At 46.2% G+C, this 25,578-nt stretch overlaps 2 protein-coding genes across 3 annotated transcripts in view; one reads left to right on the top strand and one right to left on the bottom strand.

The window, feature by feature from the left end:
• KSR1 (kinase suppressor of ras 1) overlaps positions 1 to 4,376 on the top strand; it is a 53,222-nt gene extending 48,846 nt beyond the window's left edge. For both annotated transcript variants that reach the window (XM_029964635.1, XM_029964634.1), the window contains one exon: positions 1,031 to 4,376. In XM_029964635.1, the coding sequence (XP_029820495.1) occupies positions 1,031 to 1,109 (79 nt within the window). In that variant the 3' untranslated portion in view covers positions 1,110 to 4,376. The remainder of the gene's footprint in view (positions 1 to 1,030) is intronic.
• A 2,894-nt stretch (positions 4,377 to 7,270) lies between these two features.
• NOS2 (nitric oxide synthase 2) lies at positions 7,271 to 25,573 on the bottom strand. The gene is made up of 27 exons (XM_025896342.1): positions 25,489 to 25,573; positions 24,640 to 24,815; positions 23,888 to 23,984; positions 23,183 to 23,305; positions 22,944 to 23,092; positions 20,855 to 21,017; positions 20,381 to 20,472; positions 19,855 to 19,996; positions 19,148 to 19,287; positions 18,401 to 18,575; positions 17,975 to 18,076; positions 17,196 to 17,390; positions 16,757 to 16,839; positions 16,328 to 16,472; positions 16,006 to 16,110; positions 15,789 to 15,838; positions 15,519 to 15,693; positions 14,906 to 15,038; positions 14,462 to 14,540; positions 13,865 to 14,043; positions 13,055 to 13,218; positions 12,114 to 12,324; positions 11,701 to 11,788; positions 11,159 to 11,280; positions 10,705 to 10,853; positions 9,849 to 10,040; positions 7,271 to 7,991 (listed from the first exon to the last, which is right to left on the bottom strand). Exons 2-27 carry the CDS (start codon positions 24,744 to 24,746, stop codon positions 7,911 to 7,913), a joined length of 3,441 nt encoding a protein of 1,146 aa, XP_025752127.1. The 5' UTR covers positions 24,747 to 24,815; positions 25,489 to 25,573; the 3' UTR covers positions 7,271 to 7,910.
• Between the last annotated feature and the right edge of the window lie 5 nt (positions 25,574 to 25,578).

Here is a 25,578-nt window from a genome sequence, read left to right as displayed (position 1 = left end):
ACAGGGACATTGTCTTGGCACAGCCAGGACTGAACCTCCACTTGCAAACCAGCAGGAGCTGAGGGCCAGGGGGGCAGCACTGCAGCCAGGGCCAGTTCTTGAGTGGAAAGAAGGATGGTCCTTGCTCCACTTGGAGCAGCTGACGGTCCTTAGCCCACTGGGAGCAGGCCATGGGCAGTGTCCAGAACAGGCCCGTGGGGCTCAGCTGGGATCAGCTACAACGCTGTGTAAAAGAGGAGGAAAGCCCTTCAGCTCCTCCTCCCCTCGCAGATGTAGTGCTTGGAATGTTATGGTTTGCTTCTGTTTACATCCCCTGGTCAGCAGAGCGACTCTCCGGGGGGCTTGGCACAGTCACAGGTACCACAGCAAACACGTGCCTTTCAGAAAAGGTCTTTTTTCACTGCTTTGGAGGGGACAGGAGAGGGGCAGAGGAGAACATGCACTAAGAGCCAGCAGGGTTTCTGCTGTCTGAGGACAAACACCCACATCCACTCCCTGAGTCTCCTCCGTGCTCTGCTGCCACCCCCGTGGGGAAGGCTCTGAGCTGGAAGTGCTTCTGGCTCTGTCAACAGTGCAAGAGCAAGGGGAGAGACACCTTTATGCACCTTTATAGAAGAGCAAAGGGGTTTAGGTTTGTTCTGTTGGGCTTTTTTTAACCTATTCATGTACCTTGTCAAACCCCCCCTTTCTCTTACAAAGAGAATTCTGTCGGTTTTTGATTCCCTTCTACTTCAAGGGAACCAAGTGTTCCCTGAAAACCAGTGTCAGGCTTCCCCCCACTATGGGTACCTGGGAAAACCTCCTGTTCCTCCTGCTTGAGCAAATCAGATTGTCTGTGTGTTTCTTCCCACCGATGGGGTTCACATGAATAACTTCATGTGTTTGCTGCTTAATTACTTGAGCCTCTTTTGGGTGGTACGAGAGCAGAACCGAACCTATTTCAGCTCCTTGGATAGGGCTGTAGCTTTAAGAAGAATTATCAGTAACACTTTCCCCCCTCCCTTCTCCTCTCCCTCCCCACTCTCTGCAGCATTAACAGTAGCAAAGTTGTCCTGCGTTTTGAAAGATTTGGCTTGGGGATCCTGGAGCCGAGTAACCCAAAGCTGTAGCCCGGTGTCCTTGTGACCTGTTTCTGCTCCCACACAGCACCAGAAACCCTCAGTGGCTCCTCCGTGCCGAGGCTGGTGCAGCCCCTCTGAAGACCATCAGCTCAGCCCCGTGTCCTGCCTGAGCACCAGCAGTTATTTAAACAATGTTTACATGATACTTTTGTGTGAACTATATTTTTTTAAACATAATAAACAGTGAATCAAGTTTAACTACAGCCATTCTCAAATAGCACTGAGATAGAAGAAGAGTTTCTGGTTCCTCCTTGTGTCTGTGGTCAGTAGGAGCCAGGCTCTGCCTTGGGAGCTGTGGGTTCCCTGAGCTGGGGGACAGTTGCTGCAGAACAGCGACGTGGCTCCTACGAGGCACTGCCTCCCAGAGAGGGGTTTCCTTCATGGAGGTAAAGCCCAGCCTGCTGCACTGGGACCTGCCCAAAGCAGGCACTGAGCCCCGAGGTCTGTTTGAGCAGGGCTGGTCCAGCTCTGGGTCACCCTGAACTCAGCACAGATGTCCTGCTGCAGGAGTGCCTGCCATGGGGGCTGGCTCAGTCAGTGACTCAAGTGCTCTTCTCCACAGAACTCACACTAAAACCTGCTCCTTCTCATACAATCCCAGAGGAATTGAGACTTGCTGGCTTTTAAAAATAAACCCCTGACATGTCACAGCTCTGCACAGAGGGCAAATTCTTCTTTTGAAATTTAGGCACAAGTTCCAGTCCCCTAAAGTTGTGGCATTTCTGGAAACATAACACTGTCCAACAGCCTCGACCCTTCCAGCCCCATCACTGTTGCAGCTGTAGAAGAAAACACATTTTCCAGAGCTGCAGGGTGACATGGGACCCCCAAAGAGAATTGAATCAGATAATGGGACTCACTTTCAGAATCATCTTATAAGCTCTTGGACAAAGAAACAGGGCATCAAGTGGATCTATCACATCCCTGATCACCCAAAGCCTCTGGGAAGATTGAGAGGTAGAATGGGCTGTTGAAGACTATGTTAAGAGCATTAGGTCATGGGACATGGAAGCATTGGGAGGCAAATTTAGCTGAAGCCTCTTGGCTGGTCAGCACCAGGGAATCTGCCAACCACCCTGGTCCTGCCCAAACGAAACCCCTGCACACTGGGGGAGGAGAGGAGGTCCCCATCCTACACACGGGGAAGTCAGTGTGGGTTTCTCCTCCCATGGGGAAAGGCAAACCCATCATGGGATTGTCTTTGCTCAGGGACCAGAGTGTACCTGGCAAGAGGGACAGGAAAAGGGAAAAGCTGGCCCTAAAAATGCATTGTCAGGCCTTGATGCACCGAGCTTGTTAAGAGCTTCAGAGTCATTGCACATACACAGTGTTGCCACCACCTACCATCAGTCCCATTTAAACCTGCAAGCTCTTTGCGAAAAATACAGGACTCCAGCAGTTGTTTTGGGTAAAAAACTTAAGAACAACAGAAATCTTGCAACCAGGAAGGGTCTGGAGGCCCTGCCTCAGTCCAACAGCTCAGACTTGTTTCAAAGGTTTGTTTTAAGACCAAAAACACACACCCCCCCTTCAGTGCACAGTGTGGGGGTTATGGAGCCAGCAGCCAGTGACCACATTGAGGTGATGGATTCATCATCCTCTTGCCAATTAACTGCAGTCTCTCTTACCAGAGGCTCCCTCGTGCTTCCCATCCATGTTCCTCAGCTTCTGCAGGAGGACCCCCAGTACCCCACAACCCTTGTCTGTTCTTGTCTGTGCAGCCCTGGTTTTGCTGAGACAGGTCCTTAGGGCTCCCTGGGACTCGCCAGGTTTCATTTCTCCAACTGCTGCAGCTCATTACACCCCCCAGGTCCCCTTCCCCACCATCACAAGGATTTCACCTGAAGCTTGAGGAGGGAAGCTCTAAAATCCTGTGGGCAACCAAAGTGCCAGCCCTTGGTTCGGCTGCCTTGTGTGGGGAACTAAGTGGCACAAAACCTGAGTTCTGTTGAGCAGAGACCTTCACTCCTGTGTGTCAGCTGTAGCCTCTTCCAAGTGTTTAGACAGACTTTTGAAATGTGTCTTGGACATAAAAGAGAAATGGGTTTGGCATGGCCAGGTGTGGCCTGGCAGTCCTCTCTGCTCCCCTTCCTCTCCCCTGGTAAAGGCAAATCAAGCCCCTCCTGGCACAGCAGGTTCACCTGCACCCTCGGGCTCCGCAGGACTCGCTACTGTTTGTTTTCTCTCAGTAATTGTGTCAGCAGCTTTAAGCAGAAGTTGTTTTCCCACAAGTGCTGCTTAAATTACAGCAGCACAGCACAAACCCAAAGCAGGGAGTGCTGCCTCTCGGCTGGAACCCCCCGTGGGCTTCCTCCAGCCTGTCCCTTTGCAGCCCCTGGGCTCAGTCCATGTCGGGGACACCCGGGATGCTCAGGTGGGAACTCAGCGTGTGCTCAGGTTCTGTCTCAGAGGCCAGGCTGGGGAAGCACATCCAGCACTGGGTGTGCAGCCAGATTGAAACAAAGAATTAAAAAACCCAACAGACTGTCACCATTTGTCCTTCCTGCAACTGCCCTCACATGCAGTTCAAACCCTGGCTGTGGGGACCCTTCCTGCCCCTCTGTGCCCCAGGTCAGTGTGCTGGACACTGAGACGTGTCCCACCGAGCTGGGAACATGCCCTGCTGCAGTCCTGGGCACGGGGGGTTGTTCAAAACCTGCCCCTAACAGAATTTGGCATTCTAATCTGACCTGACCTGGGTGGTGTGTGGAACTCCCATAAATTGCCCTTCAACACCAAGCCCAGCCTCTGGTCCCAGTGCAGCCCAGAGGACAGACCAGTTCCTGTCTCTGGGGTTATTTTTGTGTCAATCAGTGGCACTGGGCTGAGCCACCACAGGGCCTGGGGGTCAGGGCTCTGCTGTCCCTCAGCAAACCAAGCCAGTCCCTGGGTTGTGTTCATGTCACACGTCCTGTCCCCTCCCGCTGGAGCTGTGACAATGCTGCTACAGGAGCCACATGTCAGTAGTGAATGTAAATGGTCTGTAACATGGTGAACATGGACACGTTTTCTTTTCAAATGTGATGTAAACTTTGTACAGTACAAATTTTTTTTTATATTTTCTATGAACTGTCTTCCAGAATTGCTATTAAATTAATTACAAATTGTTAGGATTAACAACAGTTTCTGTATTAGTTTATGCAACCAGCAAAAGAAAAAAAAAGAAAAAAACCCTAAGAGTGCACTCTATGCTACTGGAATTCTGGATATGTAGGAATCTTTTCAGTGAATAAATCTTTGCTCTGGATAAAGTGAGCGTTACTGAGTCGTGGTTTGACCTTTCCCTGCCCATCTCCTTGCAGCTGAAGTAGAGAGGAGCAGATTCTCACAGTAACCCCCCCGACACCGAGCTCCTTCACCCTCTGCTCCTGCCCTGCAGCAGAAGGGGATTCCTGGCATTTCCCATTCCCTTTGCCACTCCAGAGAGCCCAAGAGACACCAGGAGACAGAGGCCACTTTAAGAGATGTTGAGTCCATTTGCAATTATCAAAGTTTTCCCTTCCAGATATGATGAGCCACATTATTAAATGGTTAGTTTTCCTGAAGCACTGAACTATTTGAGCAGCTGCCCCACACACACTGGAGGCCATTCTGGGACTCCCAGCACCTTTCCCTCCTTTGCACAAGGTTCTGTCCCCACCTTCCCACCTGCAGAGTGGGGCAAAGCTCTGCCAGCCAGACCCTGCTCTGCACTGGAAGTGCCATTGCTGAGTGTTAATTAATCCCGGGAATGTTCTGCTGCTGCCAAAGGCTTTGCGTGGGAATAACGATGGCATTGTGCTGTCCTGCCAGGAATGGCCTGAGGCATCATAAAAGCACTACTTTACATATCATCCATCTTATCTACATCTCTCATATGCAAGCAATAAAAAGCTTAAGATAAATTAAACTTTGTTGTCTTTCATAAAGAGTAATTTAGTTCTCAATTAAAATTGAAGGGCAGAGGTGTTGGATTTAAAAAATCAAAATACACAAACTCCCATCCCCAAGCACGAAGGTTCTGCCCCAGCTGTGACTCGGAGCAGTTTGATGTTTACTGGCCCATGGCTGTACCCCAGAACTGCCCTGGGTTATCCAAGGCACTGACAGAGTGAGGCCCCTCCACTGAGAGAGCCCCTGGAACCAGGAACACGAGCAGCCAACACCCACAGCCCAAGGGAGACCAACTCCACCAAAAGGGACCATCCAACTCCACCAAAAGGGACCATCCAACTCCACCAAAAGGGACCATCCAACTCCACCAAAAGGGACCATCCAACTCCACCAAAAGGGACCATCCAACTCCACCAAAAGGGACCATCCAACTCCACCAAAAGGGACCATCCAACTCCACCAAAAGGGACCATACAGCTGCACTGTAATGCTCGAGGGCATTTTAAACCTTCCAACCAGACCTGCTGGGTGCTTGACACACCAAACACCTCAGAAATAGGGGTTCACTCAAAGGAGGCACCAAATAACCCACAAAGCTCAGGCTTCAAACAAACTGACTGGAGTAGAATCCAGGAAAGGCAGACACAACACATCCCAGTCTCCTCCTCAGAGGTCAGCCTGCTCCTCTCACCCAAGGCAGCAGCTCCAGCCCTCTCCTCTCAGCCCAGCCCTGGCTCCCAGCAGGGTAACTGGGGCAGGGGAGACTCCTTCCCACCCAGAGCAGAACCCCTTTGCACATGGACAATATAACACAGCATTGTCAGGAAAAACAACACTAAAAAAAGAAGCCTTTCACCTACCTGACCTTTTTCTGCCTCCCAGGTCCCACAGCTCACTGGCCTTGCACCTTATCCCAGCACAGCCATTTTCTGCCAGGCTCTGTCCCACAGAACCTGTCCCACCTGCCCCTCATCAGCCCTCAGCTCTCCCTTATGAGCTTCACCTGTCCCTTATGAGCCTCATCTGTCCCTTATGAGCTTCACCTGCCCCTCATCAGCCCTCAGCTCTCCCTTATGAGCCTCACCTGTCCCTTATGAGCTTCACCTGCCCCTCATCAGCCCTCAGCTCTCCCTTATGAGCCTCACCTGTCCCTTTTCCCTCTGCCTGGCAGGGGCTGACCCCTCAGCCTGGTACAAACAGTGGGACTTTTTTCCCCTGAGCTTCTGACCCTCCAAATGAAAGTGCACTGTGTCCTGTTTGCACAAACAAGCCTCTATAAAGGGTTATGGTGATGTGCTGAAGTAAGAGATTTCTTTGAAAAGACACCTGAGATACCAATCCTGGCACAGGAATTCCCCTATTTAGCCATGTGCATGGAAAATGGGCTGTGCAGGTCTGGGTGCATTCACTCTCTCCAGTTTGGAACTTATCCCCCGTTTCCTGCTTTTGCTGGACTCCTGTGAATGAATCCAGGGCTCACTTCCTTAAGGTAAAGTGCAATTACCCTATTCCATTTCCATCCCACCCCACAAACCTAAACCCAGAACACATCAATTCAAGTATGAAATGACACTGGAGTGTGTGCACTCAGTGCCCATCAGGGCTCCCTACCTGCCAGGAACCTCCTCTGTCCTTACTCTCTGTTGCTGTTCTCTGACACCTCCTGCTCTCTGCCATCACTGTCCATGTCCTCTCATCTGTGCTGTGTCCTGGATCCTATGGATAAGGCTGTCCTGAAGCACATGGGAAAACCACTGTACACACATGGCACTGCTGACTTTTGAGGCTCAACTCTGCCTTCATCAGATTCCAGCTCCTGGAGAAGAGGGATGGTAGGAAAATCTCACCTTAAGCTTTTTTACTATGATCAGATAGCCCTGGTAACCTTAGAGAAGGAAGCAGAAGCTCTGACATAAGTGCAAGGCCTAGAAAGAGCCCAAGCCCACACCAAGGAAGGCAGTTTGCAGGCCAGTCTCACAGTCTCTGGTGTGAACTCCCACTTCCCTGGCAGTAACAAAAATGCAAAACTGACCATAGGCAGACTGTATAACCCTGGGGACAGGCCCTGTCCTCATGGAGAAGAGTTGGCTGGAGCCCAAACCTGCCTTAGCAGAACCTGAGAGCTGACTTAGCTACCTCTGCCTGTTCAGGCTGAAGCCAAGAGCAAGAAGAGGAACACTGATTCACACCAACTTGCTTGTCTCGGTATAAAGGCAACTTTTATTACAAACAAATCAAGTAAACCAGAGCATAGGATTCAAATGTAAGAAAGTGCTTTGGAATTTTCAGAACCTTCCTGCCACAGGCTGTGTAACAACAACTCAGGTTCATGTACCTGAATCACACAAAGCACAATTCAACACTACTACCTGCTCAACAGATACATCTGAAGCAGATGCAGGTGTTTCCACCTGGGACCAGCACATCATTATCTCATTTGCAAATGTTGCTCCAGATCCAGCAAGGCCTGTGGCCAGACAACTCCCAGTAACACAACCATCCATTCACTTGCTTCCAAGTGAAGATAATATGCAAGTAAACCAATCTGATATAAATAAAGTCACAAAGATAAACAGTACATTTCAAAAGAAGGTTTCAGCTCCAGTTAACATAGTACAAAACTCTACATTATCCTTTTATTTACAAAAAATACCAGATTTATACTAGCATAGACAACATTAAAAAATAATTTGTATTTTCACTATTAAGATAACTATTAAAAGAGTGTCAGAATAAATAGCAACAAAAGTTAAATTTAGTGCTTTTCTTAATTAAGGCTGAGGTTTAAGAGTCAAATCCTACAATCCTATATATGTGCACTATTGAACATGTATATGAAAAAGGATTTGACTCCATGTTTTTTGAAAGTAACAACAAATGTGCAAGTATTGTCTAAAACAGAAGTGGATTTTTTCTTTAACTGGTGGGTTTTAAAGCTCTTTTGACTTCATGTGGGAACACAGCCCCAAATATATCTTCATGGTATCGCTTTTGGCTCTGCAAAAAGAAGAAAGGACACCCAAGAGATGAATTAAGTCCTGCCAGTACATATCAGTTCAGTAGCTAAAAGGCCTTTTGCATGTGTAGGACTGTTTTTATGATCATAGACTTTTGTTACTGTCAGTGAAAGGGACCTCTCCCAGGCACACGTGCTCCAGGATGAGTTCTGATAACAAGAGTGTCCTGAAAAGCAGCAGCCGCAGGCACTGTGTTCTCAGTGATGGGCCCTCTAAATTCCTAACCTCACTCTCCTCTCTTCATGGAATCACAGAAAATGCTGAGTTGGAAGGGACCCATCAGGATCATCAGTCCCACCCCTGGCCCTGCACAGACACCCCAACAATCCCACCATGTGCCTGTTGGTACAATAAAGTCTCATGTTCCTGACCCACTGCAAAGCTGATCTCCAGGACCCCCAGGGAGACAGCAGGGAAGAGAGCAGGTGTAAGGGAAGAGCTGCAGAGTCAGTGTCACCCCCTGAGCAGAGCAACACCGCGCCTGCAGTAACCATGGGGACTGAGCCCTGGCTCCTGTGCAGTCACCATGGGGACTGAGCCCTGGCTCCTGTGCAGTCACCGTGGGGACTGAGCCCTGGCTCCTGTGCTCTGGGCTGCAGAGGAGCTCACGGCAGTGTGGCTGTGCAGGCTGCTGGGACACCCCCTGGGCACTGGCTGGACAGAATGCCCCGTGTGTCAGAGCATACCTTGAGCTGGAAGAAGTACTCCTGTGCCTGCTGCTGGCTGAGCCGCAGGGCCCTGGCGATGAGCGCGCGCAGCGCCCGCGCCACGTCCCCGGCCATGCGCACGTCCCCGCACACGTACACGTGGCCCTGGCCCCGCAGCACCTCACACACCACGGCCTCCAGCTGCCTCTGCAGGACATCCTGAACGTAGACCTTGGGAACAGAGAAAGGACCATCAGACGAGGTTCCTTAAGTGCTACTTGGCTCTTCTAAATTCAGGATGGGTCTGTGCTCTAAGGCTCTAAACGCCCCATCTACTCCAGCAGAGAATAAAAATGTCTTCATCCTGCCTTTACAAGCCCCTGATTTGGAAGCTGGGCCTGTCTCTTGATTAAACTAGAGTAGACTAAGACTCCTGTGTCTGGCAAAGTCTCCTAACTTTCCAGGAGAGCTGAAAAGAGGATAGCTCGAGTGCTGTTGTTTTGTTCAATCAAGATTTCTTCCACATAAAATTAATTTCTTGGTCACCCTGTCATTGAAATGGAGACAAATGGCCAGAGCCAACTGATTGTTAACTCACAGACTGATCAAATCTTGCAAAATCTAAGGTTTCTGAAAATGTTCCAGTTTCTAGTTTCAAAGCCTGTTTGCATTGGAATTGCACTGAGGTGTTATATTTATGTAGCTTGCTTGTCCTGGAGTGCACAGTGAGATTCCCCTTCCTCTGAAGAAGTGAGGCCTTTTGTCACCTGCTCACAATACACTGAAGCAAAATATTAAAATTTTTAAAGAACACTGTTGAACAGAGTCCAGATCTCAACTTGAGGGGTGACTCTGGAAGGAGCCAACCCTTAAAGAATGAGGGAATCAGCCTTACTTTAGCTTGGCCAGGCAGTCTGGAGTAAGCTGTGTAGATCTCTTTCAGGACTCCCTTCCTCTTCATTTCCTCAGTTTCCTCTCTGTAGAGGTGATCCAGGTCTGGCTGCCGGCAGCCGAACAGCAACGTCATGTCCCCTCCTTTGATCCCTGAGAGCAACAGGGGAAATGGTTTGTCTGAGGGGCAGTCACTGACACAGGACTTACAGAGACACAGGGGGGNGTGTGGCTGTGCAGGCTGCTGGGACACCCCCTGGGCACTGGCTGGACAGAATGCCCCGTGTGTCAGAGCATACCTTGAGCTGGAAGAAGTACTCCTGTGCCTGCTGCTGGCTGAGCCGCAGGGCCCTGGCGATGAGCGCGCGCAGCGCCCGCGCCACGTCCCCGGCCATGCGCACGTCCCCGCACACGTACACGTGGCCCTGGCCCCGCAGCACCTCACACACCACGGCCTCCAGCTGCCTCTGCAGGACATCCTGAACGTAGACCTTGGGAACAGAGAAAGGACCATCAGACGAGGTTCCTTAAGTGCTACTTGGCTCTTCTAAATTCAGGATGGGTCTGTGCTCTAAGGCTCTAAACGCCCCATCTACTCCAGCAGAGAATAAAAATGTCTTCATCCTGCCTTTACAAGCCCCTGATTTGGAAGCTGGGCCTGTCTCTTGATTAAACTAGAGTAGACTAAGACTCCTGTATCTGGCAAAGTCTCCTAACTTTCCAGGAGAGCTGAAAAGAGGATAGCTCGAGTGCTGTTGTTTTGTTCAATCAAGATTTCTTCCACATAAAATTAATTTCTTGGTCACCCTGTCATTGAAATGGAGACAAATGGCCAGAGCCAACTGATTGTTAACTCACAGACTGATCAAATCTTGCAAAATCTAAGGTTTCTGAAAATGTTCCAGTTTCTAGTTTCAAAGCCTGTTTGCATTGGAATTGCACTGAGGTGTTATATTTATGTAGCTTGCTTGTCCTGGAGTGCACAGTGAGATTCCCCTTCCTCTGAAGAAGTGAGGCCTTTTGTCACCTGCTCACAATACACTGAAGCAAAATATTAAAATTTTTAAAGAACACTGTTGAACAGAGTCCAGATCTCAACTTGAGGGGTGACTCTGGAAGGAGCCAACCCTTAAAGAATGAGGGAATCAGCCTTACTTTAGCTTGGCCAGGCAGTCTGGAGTAAGCTGTGTAGATCTCTTTCAGGACTCCCTTCCTCTTCATTTCCTCAGTTTCCTCTCTGTAGAGGTGATCCAGGTCTGGCTGCCGGCAGCCGAACAGCAACGTCATGTCCCCTCCTTTGATCCCTGAGAGCAACAGGGGAAATGGTTTGTCTGAGGGGCAGTCACTGACACAGGACTTACAGAGACACAGGGGGGACCTCCAGGTCCCCAAAGCCCTCAGGAGCACCAGGATGGTCTCCAGTGGGATGGATTAGCTGTGCCAGTGCAGTGCCCAATCATGCTGGGGTGCCAAGTCTCTGGGGGGTTCCTTGGCTGGTTCTGGGGGTGTCCCTGGCTGCAGAGCCCTCGTCTGAAGGACTGGGGATGTCCCTGCTGCCAGCTGTGCTGGGCCCCCCATGGCCCCTGCATGTGTCAGTCCCCATGAGTACCTCTCTGCTCCAGGTCATAGAGACGCTGCAGCCAGAAGCTCCGGAAGGGAGCAATCCCTGTTCCCGAGCCGATCAGGAGGCAGGGCTGGGCTGGCTCCTCTGGGAGATGGAATTCATTAGCACTGAAATGTAAAAATACATGCATTAGGTAATGAGTTTCTGATGGACTCTCAGTGGCAGTTTCCTGACTCAGTCTGAGCAGCACAGTCTCCAGTCTGAAGGCAGTGATGGGCTGAACAGGGTGCTGGGTGCTCCTTGTTCCCCCAGCTTTCTGTGCTCTGCAGTGGATAAGCTGACACTGAAGATGGGGTCATATGAATGGAATTATTTCAGAACTTTCTAATGATTCATGATTTTACTCAAAATAAGACATGGTAAAGGATCTCAGCTCTGGAAGTCAGGGAATCCCTGTCCCTATTCCAGCTTGTACTCACCAGTAACTTGAAAATATGCAAAGAAAAAAGCCCACTGAAGAAGCTGAACTAAGAACTGCTATTTTTCAGGGGTTTAATCTTGTTTTTTCTCTGCACTCCCTCACTCACCTGCGTATGAAGCACAGAACTGGTTCATCAAGAGCTATTGTATTCAGCCATGTGCTGCAGACTCCATGGTGCAAAGGCCCCTCTCCATCTGAACAGAGCAAGGGAGAACATCTCTGTCAGCACTCAAAAGCTCTCTGTTTTTAAAAAGCAGTTTATACTTAAAATTATGGTTTTTAAATAAGTGTATGTCTAGTAATGATTTATAAACCAAGGATACACTGATGCAGGATTTTAGCAAATCCTGGCCCAGGATGAACACCTGCACTGCAGTGTACTATTTACAAGTATCACAATACACAGTTTTTGTTACAGATATGCTTCATGCCATATAGCAGACACAGGATTTTTCTGAACCACAATGCAGCCTAAAATATCATTTAATTAAGAGAGAAATGCAAACAACAGTTCATTACCTCTTGTCCTGTAGTTTACAACTGCAACTGTCAGATGAATCTCTCTGGCTGTCAGGTCACAGGAGGAGCTGACAGAATAGTACCTGGGCTTCAGAATTGGCAGCTGAGTCAGCAAGAAGGTTGTGGAGACCTCAGCAGAGGGAAACTCCTCCAGGACCTCCAGGATGTTTGGGCTGTTGTAAAACTTCCATTTATTGTATTCTTCTGTGCTCTAAAAGCCAAAGGGCATCACCACAATGTTACCAGGTCATGCTGAGTTCAGGAGATCAGGGATATTTGAAATGTCCCTTATAAACAAGATTCCTGCTTTACATTCAATTAAATATGCAGGCAAATCAACAGAGAGTTCTCAAAACTTTTCCAAGACCAATACTGGGGTTTCCTAAGAAATTGTTTGATTTTTGAAAACAGAAGTCCAGGATCCCCACCATAAAGTTCTCAGACACCAGCTCTCTCAGTGAGGATGCAGAAACTGAAGCAGAATCTGTTTCTCAGCTCCCTGTTATGGGACATTCACAAAACTGTGTAGGCCCAGGTCCTGATCCCTACAGAGCTTTGCTGAGCGCAGAGGGAGCAGCCAGCACTTACCACATCTATGAGCCTTTGGTAGTTAAACCCACATCCCTCCTACTCTCACAGTACCAAATTCTCTGACAAAAATCTCTACCATCACGAGGTGAGAGCAGGCAGGCAGTGACCCACCCAGAACCACACAGGAAACACCAGATCTGAACCCTCCTGATTCCCACGCCCAAGCTGAGCCTCCAGACGACCCTTTCTCTCACCATGGTTGGCTTTCCAAGAACACAGAACATGTAACAGAGGCATAAAAATCCAGCACCATCTCTACAAAATATTCTTAAGCTTCTGCTACACAGTCAAAGGGCATCAGAGGGCCTGGTATAAAGTACTGCAAAAAGAACTCCAGCCCCAGGGCTTACCTGACACAACACTTCCAGCCTCTGTCTGTCTCCTTCTGCTGTCACCAGCTGGGAGAGTTTCTTTAGCAGTTGTTGGGAGGGTGGAGTAGTGATATCAAGCAAGTACATCAAAGCCTCAGGGAGTGTGCAGGCTGGAATCTTTCTGTCACTGGTCCAGTAGCCACCTGGAAATGAGGGAAATAAAAGGCCACTTGGCAATGCCCATGGTACTTGACAGCTGCAGAGTTTTGCAAAATTCAGTGTCTTTCAACATATGCCTTCAGGGAGGTGCAGCAGGCCTAGACCACAGGACCCTTCTGAAAGAGGTTAATGGGAGGTTTCACACATTTTGCAATGGGAGGATCTGACACAGAGAACTGCATGACAACAAAACACCACTTGGAAACTACAGATCTTTAATTTGAGGAAACCATCTTTCTGTGTGCCAGAATCCCATGATTGTTCCTCCTAAAATGGGGAAGATGGCCAGGACATGTAAGTCTATTTTAGGATTCTGACACGTAGCAACAATAAGCAAACTGTCGATTAATTTAATTGCAGTCAATGGCTAATTTAGCCATTGCTAATTTAGCAACTGAATTACAAACAGTGTCACCTTGGGTCCCTCTGCAAACTCTGGTGAAGTCACCATGGATTGCCAGAGTGTGCAAAATCAGAATCAAGAATTATAAGAATAACTTAAAAGCAGCAACAAAATCCTATTGAAACTTAAGAAACATAGAATCAAATTCTGTCAATAAAAATTCTTAGTTATTTTAAAGAACTCTGTCCAACATCCTCTGTTATTTTGTCTAAAGAAAGCCAGCTTACCATCAGTGCAGGTTTCAAGCCTGATGGTCTGATCAGCTGGGGGGGCATCGTGGACACGTGCAATGATGCCATGGACTAGTTCTGGCTGGTTGCCTGGGAAAATCCCGATGTGTTCTCCAGGCAGGTAGTGCACTTCCTGATTAGCCTCACAGGAGAGCTTAACCAGAATGGTAACACGACTGGGTAGAGAAGAAGAAGAGATGAGACAGATCTTGGTTACGCTGACAGGATTTCCCTCGAACTGTGCAGAACAGGAATAAATCTGCAGTGGCAGTTGGCAAGGCTCCTGTATTCATCACCAAATACCAGACCAGCTTAGGGCTTCATGGAGACTTAAACAAACCAGAGTCCAGACATGTGAAGGACTTGTATCCAAACAAATCAGGTGCTGAAGTGCTGCCTGATCTGTCCCCTACACAATAAAGTGTGGCCCCACTGCAGACTGAACAGCTCACATACTTCTACTAAGGACAGTACAAAATTCCTACATATTTCTTAATAACTGCAGGGGGAAGATGTTTATAACCAGGTATTTTAGATGTTTAAGATTTTAGTAAAATGTAGTATTGCAATATTCAAAAGAATGAGGTGTCATACCTGGACTTTAAACTTTGAAGATTCTGCCTGAATTTCAGCTTCATGGGAATTATATCCTTGGCATGAATGCTTGCAAGAGCTGGTGAGGAAAGAGGACATGACTCATGGTAACTCTGTGGTTAGGTTTGTTTAAAATGTCTTCAAAGAATATGCAGAGAAGAACCGAATGTGGCTGGCCCTAGAACGTGACCGACCATCAGTCAGCTCTGTGTGCTCTAGTCCCTGACTAAAAGCAGTTCACCTCAGCTTTTGTTCCTCTGGGGATGTTACTGTGCTGGAAAAGATCATTTATGCAGTGTAAACCAGTGTCCTTTTTCCTCTGACCACTACCCCCATCATATGCATTTGACCATCTGGCAGGGCCAGGAGCACTTCTGCCAAACCTTCACAGTTCAGACCCCCTGAAGCAGCAAAGACAGAGGGAGGGGAAGGTGGGAGCAATACCTTTAGCCAGGTCCATGGGCTGAGAGTCATACACTATCCTGTAACTGGTAGGATCCCAGCTTTCCTCAGAGGTGTAGATCTCAGGCAACTGAATACTGTGTCCTCCACGGATGTTAAAAATGTCACAGGCAGCCTAGAAAAAAAAAACCACACAAAAAATGAGGCTATTCACAGTAAAAAAAATAATCTTAGCATTGTCATATCCTAAGGAGGAGCTATCAGCTTCACAGATTGCTATTTCCTACTGCTTCTGTTGAGTTCAGTGATGTTACAGGGCTGCAGTGAGTTCAGTTCCACTTCTATGCCAGTATAGGTAAAAAAAGTTCTACTGCAAAAAATTCTGATGCTACCACCTTGTTCATACCAAAAGGGTATGCAAACCCTTTACCCAAAAGGGTTCATGCAACTTCATGTGAGTATTAAAAAATAACAAAAAAGGGACTCAGTTCCCTCTCCAACTTAGGTGAGCAGTAGAGAAGAGGGGAGTTCCAAACTCATGTAGAAATTCAGATGTTTGGTTTCCTTCATTTTCCCTCATTTTTATGGGAAGCTAGTGAATACTGAACTAAAATGAATGAATGAACTAAAATATGAGCTATATTTCTAAATTCACCTTGAAAGCACTGACTGTCCAGGTGCGAAAGGCTGCTTCTTGCCCATTGAGTTCATCCCCTTCACCGACTGGAGTGAGCTGGGAAGCCCCGAGCTGGGCCAGTTTTTGGTCAATGGCATGAGCAAAGGCACAGAACTCTGGATACATGCTGGACCCCAAACCAAACACAGCATACCTGCACATGGAAATAAAAACAGGATTGCTGTGTTAAGCTACATGAAATGCAAAAGGACTCAATAACATGCAAACCAAACAACAAAGTATTTTTACCTAATTTTTTTTCTCAGCACTTTCAGTGTGAACAAGGAGTTCTTCAAGGTCTGCATAAAAATTCATAAAATACTTAAGGTTAGGAAAATACCCTGATTTAAAACAGAAGTGCAACCCTGACTAATATCTTACTCAAGGACATGAGACAAATGAAAGGGTTGTCTTTGGTGCCAGTTTTTGAGCTGAGTCTCATACACACTTCTGAGTGGAACATTACCTTTCCGTTACCTGGAGAATCTCCATTTCCAAAAGTGCTTGTAACCACTAAAAGAAGTGTTTCTTTTTCCAGGTCACAAATATTGTACTCATCCATGCACAGAATCTGGAAGGAATAAAGCTCATGAGACGTTGTTAGCAGACATAAGAGCCTTAGATAGCTCTGGTGTCAGACGTACGCTGACCAAACTGACATGGCATTATGCTAGATGAATACAAAATCAAAGTTCTAGTCCAACTTCTATTTACTGAACATTCAAAACATAGGTTTGGAGAAGCCAAACTTCTTCCTCCATGCAGTGTGGATGATTTACACTCCTTACCCTGGTGTTGAAGGCACAGTTGAAGAGGCTGCCCAGGGTGTTGGCGAGTGTTTCTGATTTCCCCGTCTCTGTTGCAAAGATTACAGTGACCTTGGCCCTGGTGGCCATTGCTTGTTGCATGAGTGAGGATGCAAAGAGTACAGCCCTGGGGAAAGAGAACCATATGTAATAATTGATTCACAAACAAGCCAGGAAACACTGATCTTGAGCAAGGCTTTTCCTTGGAAGATGGTGCAGAAGCAGCACACTCTAGATAGGCCTGAACAAGAACCTTAGATATGAATGTGTGGACAGGTAAGGCTGTGATTCAAACAACTCAGGTGGTCCCTACTGTAATAATTGATCTTTTTTTAAAGTAGAACAGAAACACCACAAGAATAGAATAGAATAGCTGGACAAAGCATGAGGAGTCTGATTTGAGCAACTTACTTTGCCAGCATGCTGAACTTTATTTCTTTTTTCTTTGGCCTCCGGGTCTCATCATGCCACACATGTGTTTTCCATGCATCCACCTTTAAAAAAAAAGTTAAGCTTTGACAATTTGTGCACAAATTTGTATATCTTTGAATTTGTACACAATTTGTATATCTCTGAAGGGTCAGATCAAATGGAATCTGTATATACAATCCACTGAGTACAAATACAGGATCAGTCTCTGTAGCATTAAACTGCATTTTACTTAAAGCCAGAGAATTCAACACAACTAACATCACCTTTCACATACAAAGCTCCTGTCTGCTGTTTCTGAATCTCTCCAGTGAACTTTAATTACCCAGGCCTTGTCCCCCAGACTCCTTCGGGTCTCATATTGCATCTGGACTGCTGAGCTCGTCTCCTAGATTGGGCTTTTGGTTTTGATGATGTGTACCTGGTAGTAATAGAAGGGGGTGAGGACATAGTTCAACATCTCCTGGTGGAACACGGGCGTTATGCTGCCTGAGATGGGAGGCACGATCCACAGCCAGTCGGCCGGGCAGCCGCCCCGCGCGCGGTACTCGCTCTGCATGTACTTCAGGAAGGACTCGGAGGCCGAGTGGTGATCCATGATGGTCACATTCTGCTTCTAGAATAATTGCAAAAAGAAAAGCATACATTAAAAAGCCTATTCTGCTCCTCTACCTGATGTATTTAAAGTAATCCTCTTGCTTTGGTTAATATTTCAAGGACTTTACTCAGTGCTGGGAAATAATTACTATCAGATAATAATTACAGATACAGAGGCGCAGGCCTTTGATTATGGACTCTTATATCTTTTCTTTAACATCAGCATTTCCCTCTCCCACACTGGGAGTGCATGCTGTAAAGCCTCTGATTCACTTTTACCCACTTGTCATGATATATTAAATAAACTGGAATTGAAAATAAAATATATTAATCCAATGGCTTTACATAGGTTTTGACACATAGATAAGTGTGTTAAAAGGATGAAAAATCTTGCCCTTAACTCCCTTTTCTTTTTCTCTCCCTTCTGTCTTCACCTGAGAGGAAATATGGATTTCTCTACTTTCCCAGGTGTAAATCAAGAATAAGTCTTGTAATCTCCACTGAGCATTGGGCTATTGGCTCTACATTTGTATAAAGTTGTTGCAAGCGAGAGGAAAAAGGGACAGCCAGTGTTCAGTGTCTCTCCCACACTCATTGACTCACCTGGAAGCTATGAAGCACAGCCACATTGATCTCTACAACAGCCCGGTCCTTCCATAACGATGACAGTTTGTTTGTTTCCAGTCCCATTCTCCTCCCTACCTCCTACGGGTGAAAAGGGGAGAGAATAGGGAAAAGCAAATTTACTATATGGAACTTTGACCCCACGATTTATCTACATCATCACCCTAATATGCAGGAAAAATTAGTCCAGAAGGGGGAAGAATTAGTCTCATGCTGGGAAAGTGATGGCAGCAGAAACACCTGAGATCAAAGGTAAACTTGGATTTTGGAGTTCTGGTTCCTGAGGCTAGTCCAGTTTCATAAAGGGAGTGGTTCTCTCCCATCCCCACAAACACTGGTAGTGTCTCTTTTCCAAAACAAGTTCATTCCCCCTGCAGACCAACCCCCTTCCACCCGAGCAGGTACCTTCAGGATGTTGTAGCGCTGCACGTCGCAGAAGTCTTGCACTCCTATCTCTGTGCCCATGTACCAGCCGTTGAAGGGACACGCGGTGAACTCCAGGCCCCCCGCCTCCAGCAGCATGTTGGACACGGCAGGCAGGGCATACCACCTCAGATCCAGGTCCTTGAACCACTCGTACCTGCCAAACCACCACTGTGGTTCGTTTTGGTGTGTCTTTTCCTCCTTAAGGCAATAACCACAAAAGCCCAGGAAGACAAAGAGTACCAGTTCCAGGAGGAAAGACCCACGGAGCAGGGTCTGCCAAAGCTCACAGCAGTTTTCAGTGCAGTAACTGAGAACTGCCTGCTACAGAAACTGCAGAACCATATTACAGAGTTCTGCAATCTGCAGGCCAGTTTCCAAAGCAAACAAGAATTAGAAACCAACGAGAGAAAGGCAACAAACACTTTGTTATGAGTGAAGCTGTATTTTACTTGTGTATTACACTGGCATAAGAAATGATGATTTTTAAAATTCTGAATATGACTGAAATGTAGATGGGGAAAAAAAAGATTTCCAATAAAACTGCTATTGGCTTCCTTAATTTAAAATCTATTTCATTTTTCTAACAGGCATTTTACCTTTCAGGACAATTTACCAACATTTCATCCTGACAAAGAACTCATAAAGTGACTGCAACAGGCACAGCCCAATAACCTGCCAAGGTGAGGCAGAGGCAAAAATGCAATTATCTAAATCTTGCATGCTTACTTTGGATGCTCCATTGGCACTTCAAGGACAATTTCTGGAGGTATTTCAAATATTTCTGGGTCTTGGCCGTTTGCTTGGAGGACAAGTGGAAGTACATCAAAGCGGCCATATTTCGGCTTCCACCCAAGCTCGATGCACAACTGCAAATACAGAAAGTACACTTTGTGTTTCTTTCAGGTTTCCCCCTCCAGATTTAAGACAGAAGAATCTGAACCCCCTAAAACCTGCTGAGGTAAATTGTAAGCGATAAAGGTTATCCTTCCCATTCAAACAATGTTGAGACATTTGTTGAGGTACTGTTTGTGTCCCTGGTCGTGTCCTGACAGGGCAGTATTAGCTCACCCTGTTCTGAGATGGAGGACAGTATTTTACATCAGGACTGTACGAAATTCCTGCTCCAGCCTGCACCTAGAACCTGTGGGACAGAGCATCCCATTCACTGCTCACCTCCCAACCACTCTGCATCAACACACAAGGAACAAACCCAGGAGCTGGGTTAGCCCTGCTGGGAGCAGTGAGGCTGCTGGGAGGTACCTGTGTGAACTCTGCATCAACACACAAGGAACAAACCCAGGAGCTGGGTTAGCCCTGCTGGGAGCAGTGAGGCTGATGGGCAGGTACCTGTGTGAACTCTGCATCAACTCACAAGGAACAAACCCAGGAGCTGGGTTAGCCCTGCTGGGAGCAGGGAGGCTGCTGGGAGGTACCTGTGTGAACTCTGCACTGGCAGGGTCTCCCAGCACGGCCCCCCCGGGCAGGCGGTACCCGGCGTAGCGGACCAGCTGGCTGTTCCACACCCGGAAATCGTGGTGCCCGTCCGTGCGCTGCGGGAACACCGTGATGGCTGATCTGCACGAGAGACAGGCACACCCCTCACACCACCACACCAACCACCGCCGTCCTTCTGAGACATATATTGTTACCAACGGAAAACATTTGGTATTTCTAAAATAAACATCAGCAGAAATAAAACCATTCATCCTCTCTACCCACCTCCCCAAATCTCAGATCGTCTCTTTTCCCCAGGAATCGCGAAAGGTTTTGCGACATCAACCTTGAAAGTTAAAAATTTCAAAATGCCTGATGGGTCACATGAGAAGAACATATAAAAATACCAGGAGAATTAAAAGCAGAGATGAGTTGTCAAAATATTTAGATAAACCATTCAGGTATTTTTGATGCCAGATCTGGATGTGATTTTTGTAGTTTAAAGTTAAAATTAAAGAGACCTACCTTATATTCCCATTGTTTGTGGCATACTGAATATGACGACAGATGTGCTCAAACATTTCCTGTGCTGTTTTACAGTCCCGTGCATCAAACACCTGCATGTTTCCAACAGAAATTTAAAGAACAAAACTTACTTTGAAACAGTAATGAAAGCTTGTTATTTTTCCTGTGCATTTAAGGAAAGGAAAGATTGTAGCTTCATTAGGAAAAGTTCATTTTTATAGTCTTTATATGCATCATTTTCACACACAACAGTCCTCCAAGGACCAAAACATGCACCTGGTTCCATGACACACCTGTACTCACACTCCCACATGTTTTTATTCAGCTATGAAAGAGAACTACAAAAAATGATCTTATGATATGAATATTAGGGAGTCCTCCTTGGAGCAATGGCATGTTCTACCAAAGTAAAGGACATTCTTCCAATTCCCAGCAGAGACTATTTGGTCCATAACCTCTGGATCCTTAGCTTACCTGTAGATTGGACCACTGGATTCTCCCAATGCACCTGGGTGCATTCCTCCAGGCCTGTTTGGCAGCAAAGGTCAGCTCATCCTTTGTCAGGTGGTAGGTTCCTGTAGTTTCTATCTCCCTGGTCACTGTTTCCAGCCGGCCTGGGTATTCTTCCATTTTTGATCTTTTGAACAGGAAACAGCCATGAAAAGAAACAACGAGAATTTCATGACTTAGAACTGATTCAAAGTGCAGACATTCTCTTTATGTTCAGGGTCAAGAACACCCCAGACATTGCTGAAGCCATGAAGCTTGTGAGCATCCTTCTGCACGAGCAGACTTCCACTGGCAGCACTGCTGTTACCTGCCTGAGTGCAAGGGAGAGGATTTCCAGGGAGGGCATTGACATCTGGGTAGGCTGAGATAGGAAAAGTCTGAATAAACACTGAGAAACCTGTTGCTGTTATAAATCTGCACTTGCTGCATGTAGACATAAATGACTCTACCCTTTATGAAAACCTCCACTGCCTCACAAAGGCAGCAGTTTCACTGGGCTGCAGGTGCAGAAGGCACTGTCACTGTCCCCCACCTCCCTCCACTGCACCCCACTCCTGTCCCCAGGCACAGCTGTCACTCAGTGCAGCTCTCTGGGGGCTGAGAGTTTGACCAAAAGGCAGAGGGGATTCCAGGTAATGGGATGAGTTAAGTCCACAGGACTCTGACTGAGAATTGCAGAGGAGAATTGTTTCTGGCTTTAGAATTTTAGGACTTCTGTCCCTATGGAGTGTGAATGACAGTTCACTGGCCTCATGAAGAAGCTAACACACTAGAAATTTCAGTAGTGACACCATCCTTTCACCACCCAACACATGCATGAATTTTTCACAGGCTTTTCTGTGAAGGTTTTCAGTTTAAATTTGGATTTTGTAGATTAATTTGGAAAAAAAAAATTGTCAAATCACAAGCAAATGAAAACCAGAGAACAGGTGAGCTTTGTGCCAAAGGTAGGATGACAGTGACTGTCCTCTCAAAGTTCCATTATTGTCACAGGGACACAGCTCTTCTGAGCAAAGTAAGTAGGATTTTCATTCCTAAGAGGAAGTGCTGAGCAATTCCTTTGTCAGGGAAACCAACTCTAAAATTCTTTAGCTTGATAACAGAGAGTGAAGTCAAAACATTAGAAAATATCTATCACAGCACAGACAAAAATTGTTTTGTTGGCTTACAGACAGAATGAAAATAGCCTGCACTGTCTGAGAGTTTTCACATTTTCAGCAAGATGAAAGATCAAGGGCAAGCATGTAAGATACTGTAAATCAATGTGATCAAACAGCCATGAGCAGAGACACAGAGATGTGGCAAGTACAGCCTGTGTGTATGACAGGGACTTTCAGAAAGATTCAGAGGGAAGAAAGCTTTGTAGAAGAGTTCAAAGCATCTAAAGAAGTGGCCACTATTTGGGTCAGTCCCTTTGAAAGTTTGATATTTTCTGATGGGATGAGCAAACACTGAATTGTTGCCGGAAAGCTCGTCAGGTGAAATGTCACTGCAGACTCTTGCACCTCAACCAGCTGTTCCAGCACTTCCTGCAACAAGATGCCTCTGCACCAGGACCATTTTTGTGAGAACCTCTTGGCATGCTCACTGAGCTTATGCTGATAGCACAGAGCAAGGCTGAGAACCAAGACTGGCCTTCCAATATTTGGCTAAAGCCTTGAAAGGAACACAGAGAAAAGGTACTTGGAACAGCACAGACAAAACACATCATCCACATTATTCACATCTCAGACTGATCTGAGTGGAGCTAATCCCAACCCATGCCAAGAAAACAGCAGGTAACACCCTGTAAGAGAGCCCTCAATGCACTGGGATGTAGCACACTCCAAAGGGATAGGGCTGAGCAGTGCATGGTACAGAGTCCATTCCTGTGTTCCCAACCCCCTGCATTGGCACATAGAGCATATGAAGTTCAGGGGTAGTTTTATTTAGCTTTTCTAACAGTCCTTATGTAGTTTTTAAATGCATCCTATGTAACAGGAACCTCCTCGAGTCTCACACACAGGTAGGGAGAGGACTTTTTTATATCAAAAATAAAGGTAAATTGGCTTACTCTTTAAATGAACTGTAGTACTGCTTGAGAAAGTCTATTGCCTGAGGCAAAAGCTCTTCCAGTGGAACTGGCCCATCTCTGGTACCTCTCACCTGGCCCTTTGGGGTCATGAGTGACCCTTGGCAGGCTTTGGTCTGGCAGTTGATAACCTGAAAAACAATAAAATGACAAAACCCAATGTTGCACTCTGTATTTTTTCAAAGTGCTGAAAAATTCCTGTTCAGATTTCTGTATTTCACCTCCTTTGCTGTCAGGTGTAGTGTGTCAAGAAAGCTGGATCCATTTTCCAAGTTTCTTATTCTTAAATGTCTTGGACATCTTGATATTTGGTTTGAAACTTTGATATCACTTTGAGGGAAGTTCTGGACAGAGAAAAGATAAAAATGTATACTGTCTTCAGATCTATTAAACATCTTGAAGTTTCATTTTAAAGTTTATTTGACCATTAAAAGGCTACAGATAAATTCAAGAAACTAGATATGTGATCTGCTCCAACATGAATATGTATTTGACTACAAAACTATTGAGCTAATCAACAGTTTGACAGGAAATGGGGGAAAAAAGTATTTTTGTACTAATCAAACAGTATCTGCCACTGCAAACACCTTTATAATTTCAGCAAGGCCTTGTCTCTGAACATAATAGTTGCAGTCTCAGGAAAACAGTGCACCAGGCAATTTTAGAGACAGGACAGGTTTGTTACTAAAGGCTGGGTCTGCAAAGGTGAATAAAGGAATCAGCCACCCCAATCCCCACAGGCTCACCTCTTCCCTTAGGTCTTACCCAGGCTCCCTTTAGGTCAGAAAAGAACTTTCACCCAAAGATCTCCCAGCAGCCCTAACCTCCTGCAACCACAGTCAGGCCTCACAGAGAACTCTGAGCAGTTTTGAGCAGCAAGCCCCACTCCTGAAGTGTTATTATCAAACAAAGGTGCTGGAACACACCTCTCCCTCCTCCCCGGCCTTTGCCGAAGTCCCGACGGGCAGCACCTTGATCTGCTTCTTGCTCGGATCATACAATTTGGCATCATCCTTTTCTAAGCTTTAAAAGGGAGAAAGAGAATTTAGTATAAGGTGACATGCTTGGGTTTGATTAGTTTTGCCCTCAGCATCAGCAGGGAGATGCTCAGCACTGTCTCTGAAAGTTGTGCTGAGCCCATAAGCCAAGCAGGGAGGGGAGCAGTGGACCAGGAGTCAAAAGTAAAGCCAGAGTATCATCCTTCCCAGGGCACTGTGTGGGAAGGAAAACAACAGATATGAAACCTGAAATAATTAACAGTTCACAGACTGAGAAATTTGAGATGCATCTGCAACTTATTTTATACAGTGCCTTGTATGAATTGCATCACAGAAATACTTTACCAACTTAATTACAGCATAAATAATCACTTTGCTATTTTTATAGCACACAAATGCCTCCTGATAATACATGAAACCATTATAATACCAAATAAATTTAGAACTATGAAAGATAAAGCAAGATGATTTATATCCTCAATGACTGTATAACTTAAACATAAAAGTTTAATGTCCATTACCAAGTAACACCACCCAGGGACCCCCAGGGACAATATTCTTTTGTTAATATTAGTGTTTTGGAAACACATTACAGGTTTCTCCAGAACCCAAACTATTTAATATCTTTCCTTTTCAAATGAAAAACAAACTATGAAACTCTTAAAGGACCAGGATCTTACCCACGGATCTTCCTATTTTTCTCCACGTTGTTATTGAAATCCTTCTCTCCAGAGTACTGGCTCTTGGCAGCACGAGATTTGAACACAAACTGCCAGGGGCACAGCATTTTCTATGCTTTACTTGTGGTCTTAGTTCACAGTGCTGAAACCTTGTTCTGTGTGTTATGGGAACACTTCTGAGGACAGAGAAAACCCAACAAGGTCAGTTTTTACCCAAGAGGGTAACTCCCTTTAACACCACTTAGAAACTCCCCAGACTAACTGATCTGACCTAACTAACATCCTGTTTTTAAATGACAATTGCTTGACACTCAGAGTAGGGATACCTAAACTACCACTGCTTTGTCAGTGTAATGCTGCAGCCATGTATTAATCTAAAATACTGGTAAGAGAATTTCAAATGTCCCCCAGTCGTGTAAAGCAGCAAAAATTGGTGTCTGAGCAGACCAAGCTTAGAAAAGGGATGTGAAATGTTGCTGTGTTATCCACACATCACACAGTAATGAAGAGAGAAAGAAAGAAAGAGAGAAAGAAAGAAGGAAAGAAAGAAAGAAAGAAAAAAAGAAAGAAAGAAGGAAGGAAAGAAAGGTTAGAAAAAGAGAAACAGAAAGAGAAAAAAGGAGGAAAAACCCCAAACAAACATAAAAACAATACACAAAGAGAAAAAGGAGGAATAGGAAAAAAAATTAAGAAAAAGAGGAAAAATAATAATAGGGAAAAAAAGAAAAAAGAAGAAAGAGAGCAGACTCACATTTCCCTTCACTGCATCAGAGTAAGAACCTGCTTTGTGTTCTGCATCCCAGGGTTCTGTGGATAACATTGACAGTGTTACCTGTTATATGCACAAACCTTTAAATCAGCAGAAAGGGGGGACAAAGTTTTCAGAGTAGCTAGACAGCTTGGGATAGAGCAGGAGACTGAGTCCAGCACTTTGCTCCT

This window comes from Manacus vitellinus, unplaced genomic scaffold (genome assembly GCF_001715985.3).
Source record: "Manacus vitellinus isolate BGI_N305 unplaced genomic scaffold, ASM171598v3 scaffold_76_pilon, whole genome shotgun sequence".
Lineage (NCBI taxonomy): Eukaryota > Metazoa > Chordata > Aves > Passeriformes > Pipridae > Manacus > Manacus vitellinus.
The sequence above is the reverse complement of the archived record's forward strand: the minus strand, read 5'-3'. Positions and strand labels throughout refer to the sequence as shown.

Bases quoted from the DNA above. Each gene is read 5' to 3' on its own strand.
- NOS2 (XM_025896342.1), bottom strand. From the start codon at position 24,746: ATGCTGTGCCCCTGGCAGTTTGTGTTCAAATCTCGTGCTGCCAAGAGC. The intron at 18,576-19,147 runs GTAAGCATGCAA...GTGGTTTGGCAG, and splicing joins GTGCCAATGGAGCATCCAAA to GTACGAGTGGTTCAAGGACC. The intron at 16,473-16,756 runs GTAAGTTGCTCA...CTCTTTCCCCAG, and splicing joins AAGTTCAGCATGCTGGCAAA to GGCTGTACTCTTTGCATCCT.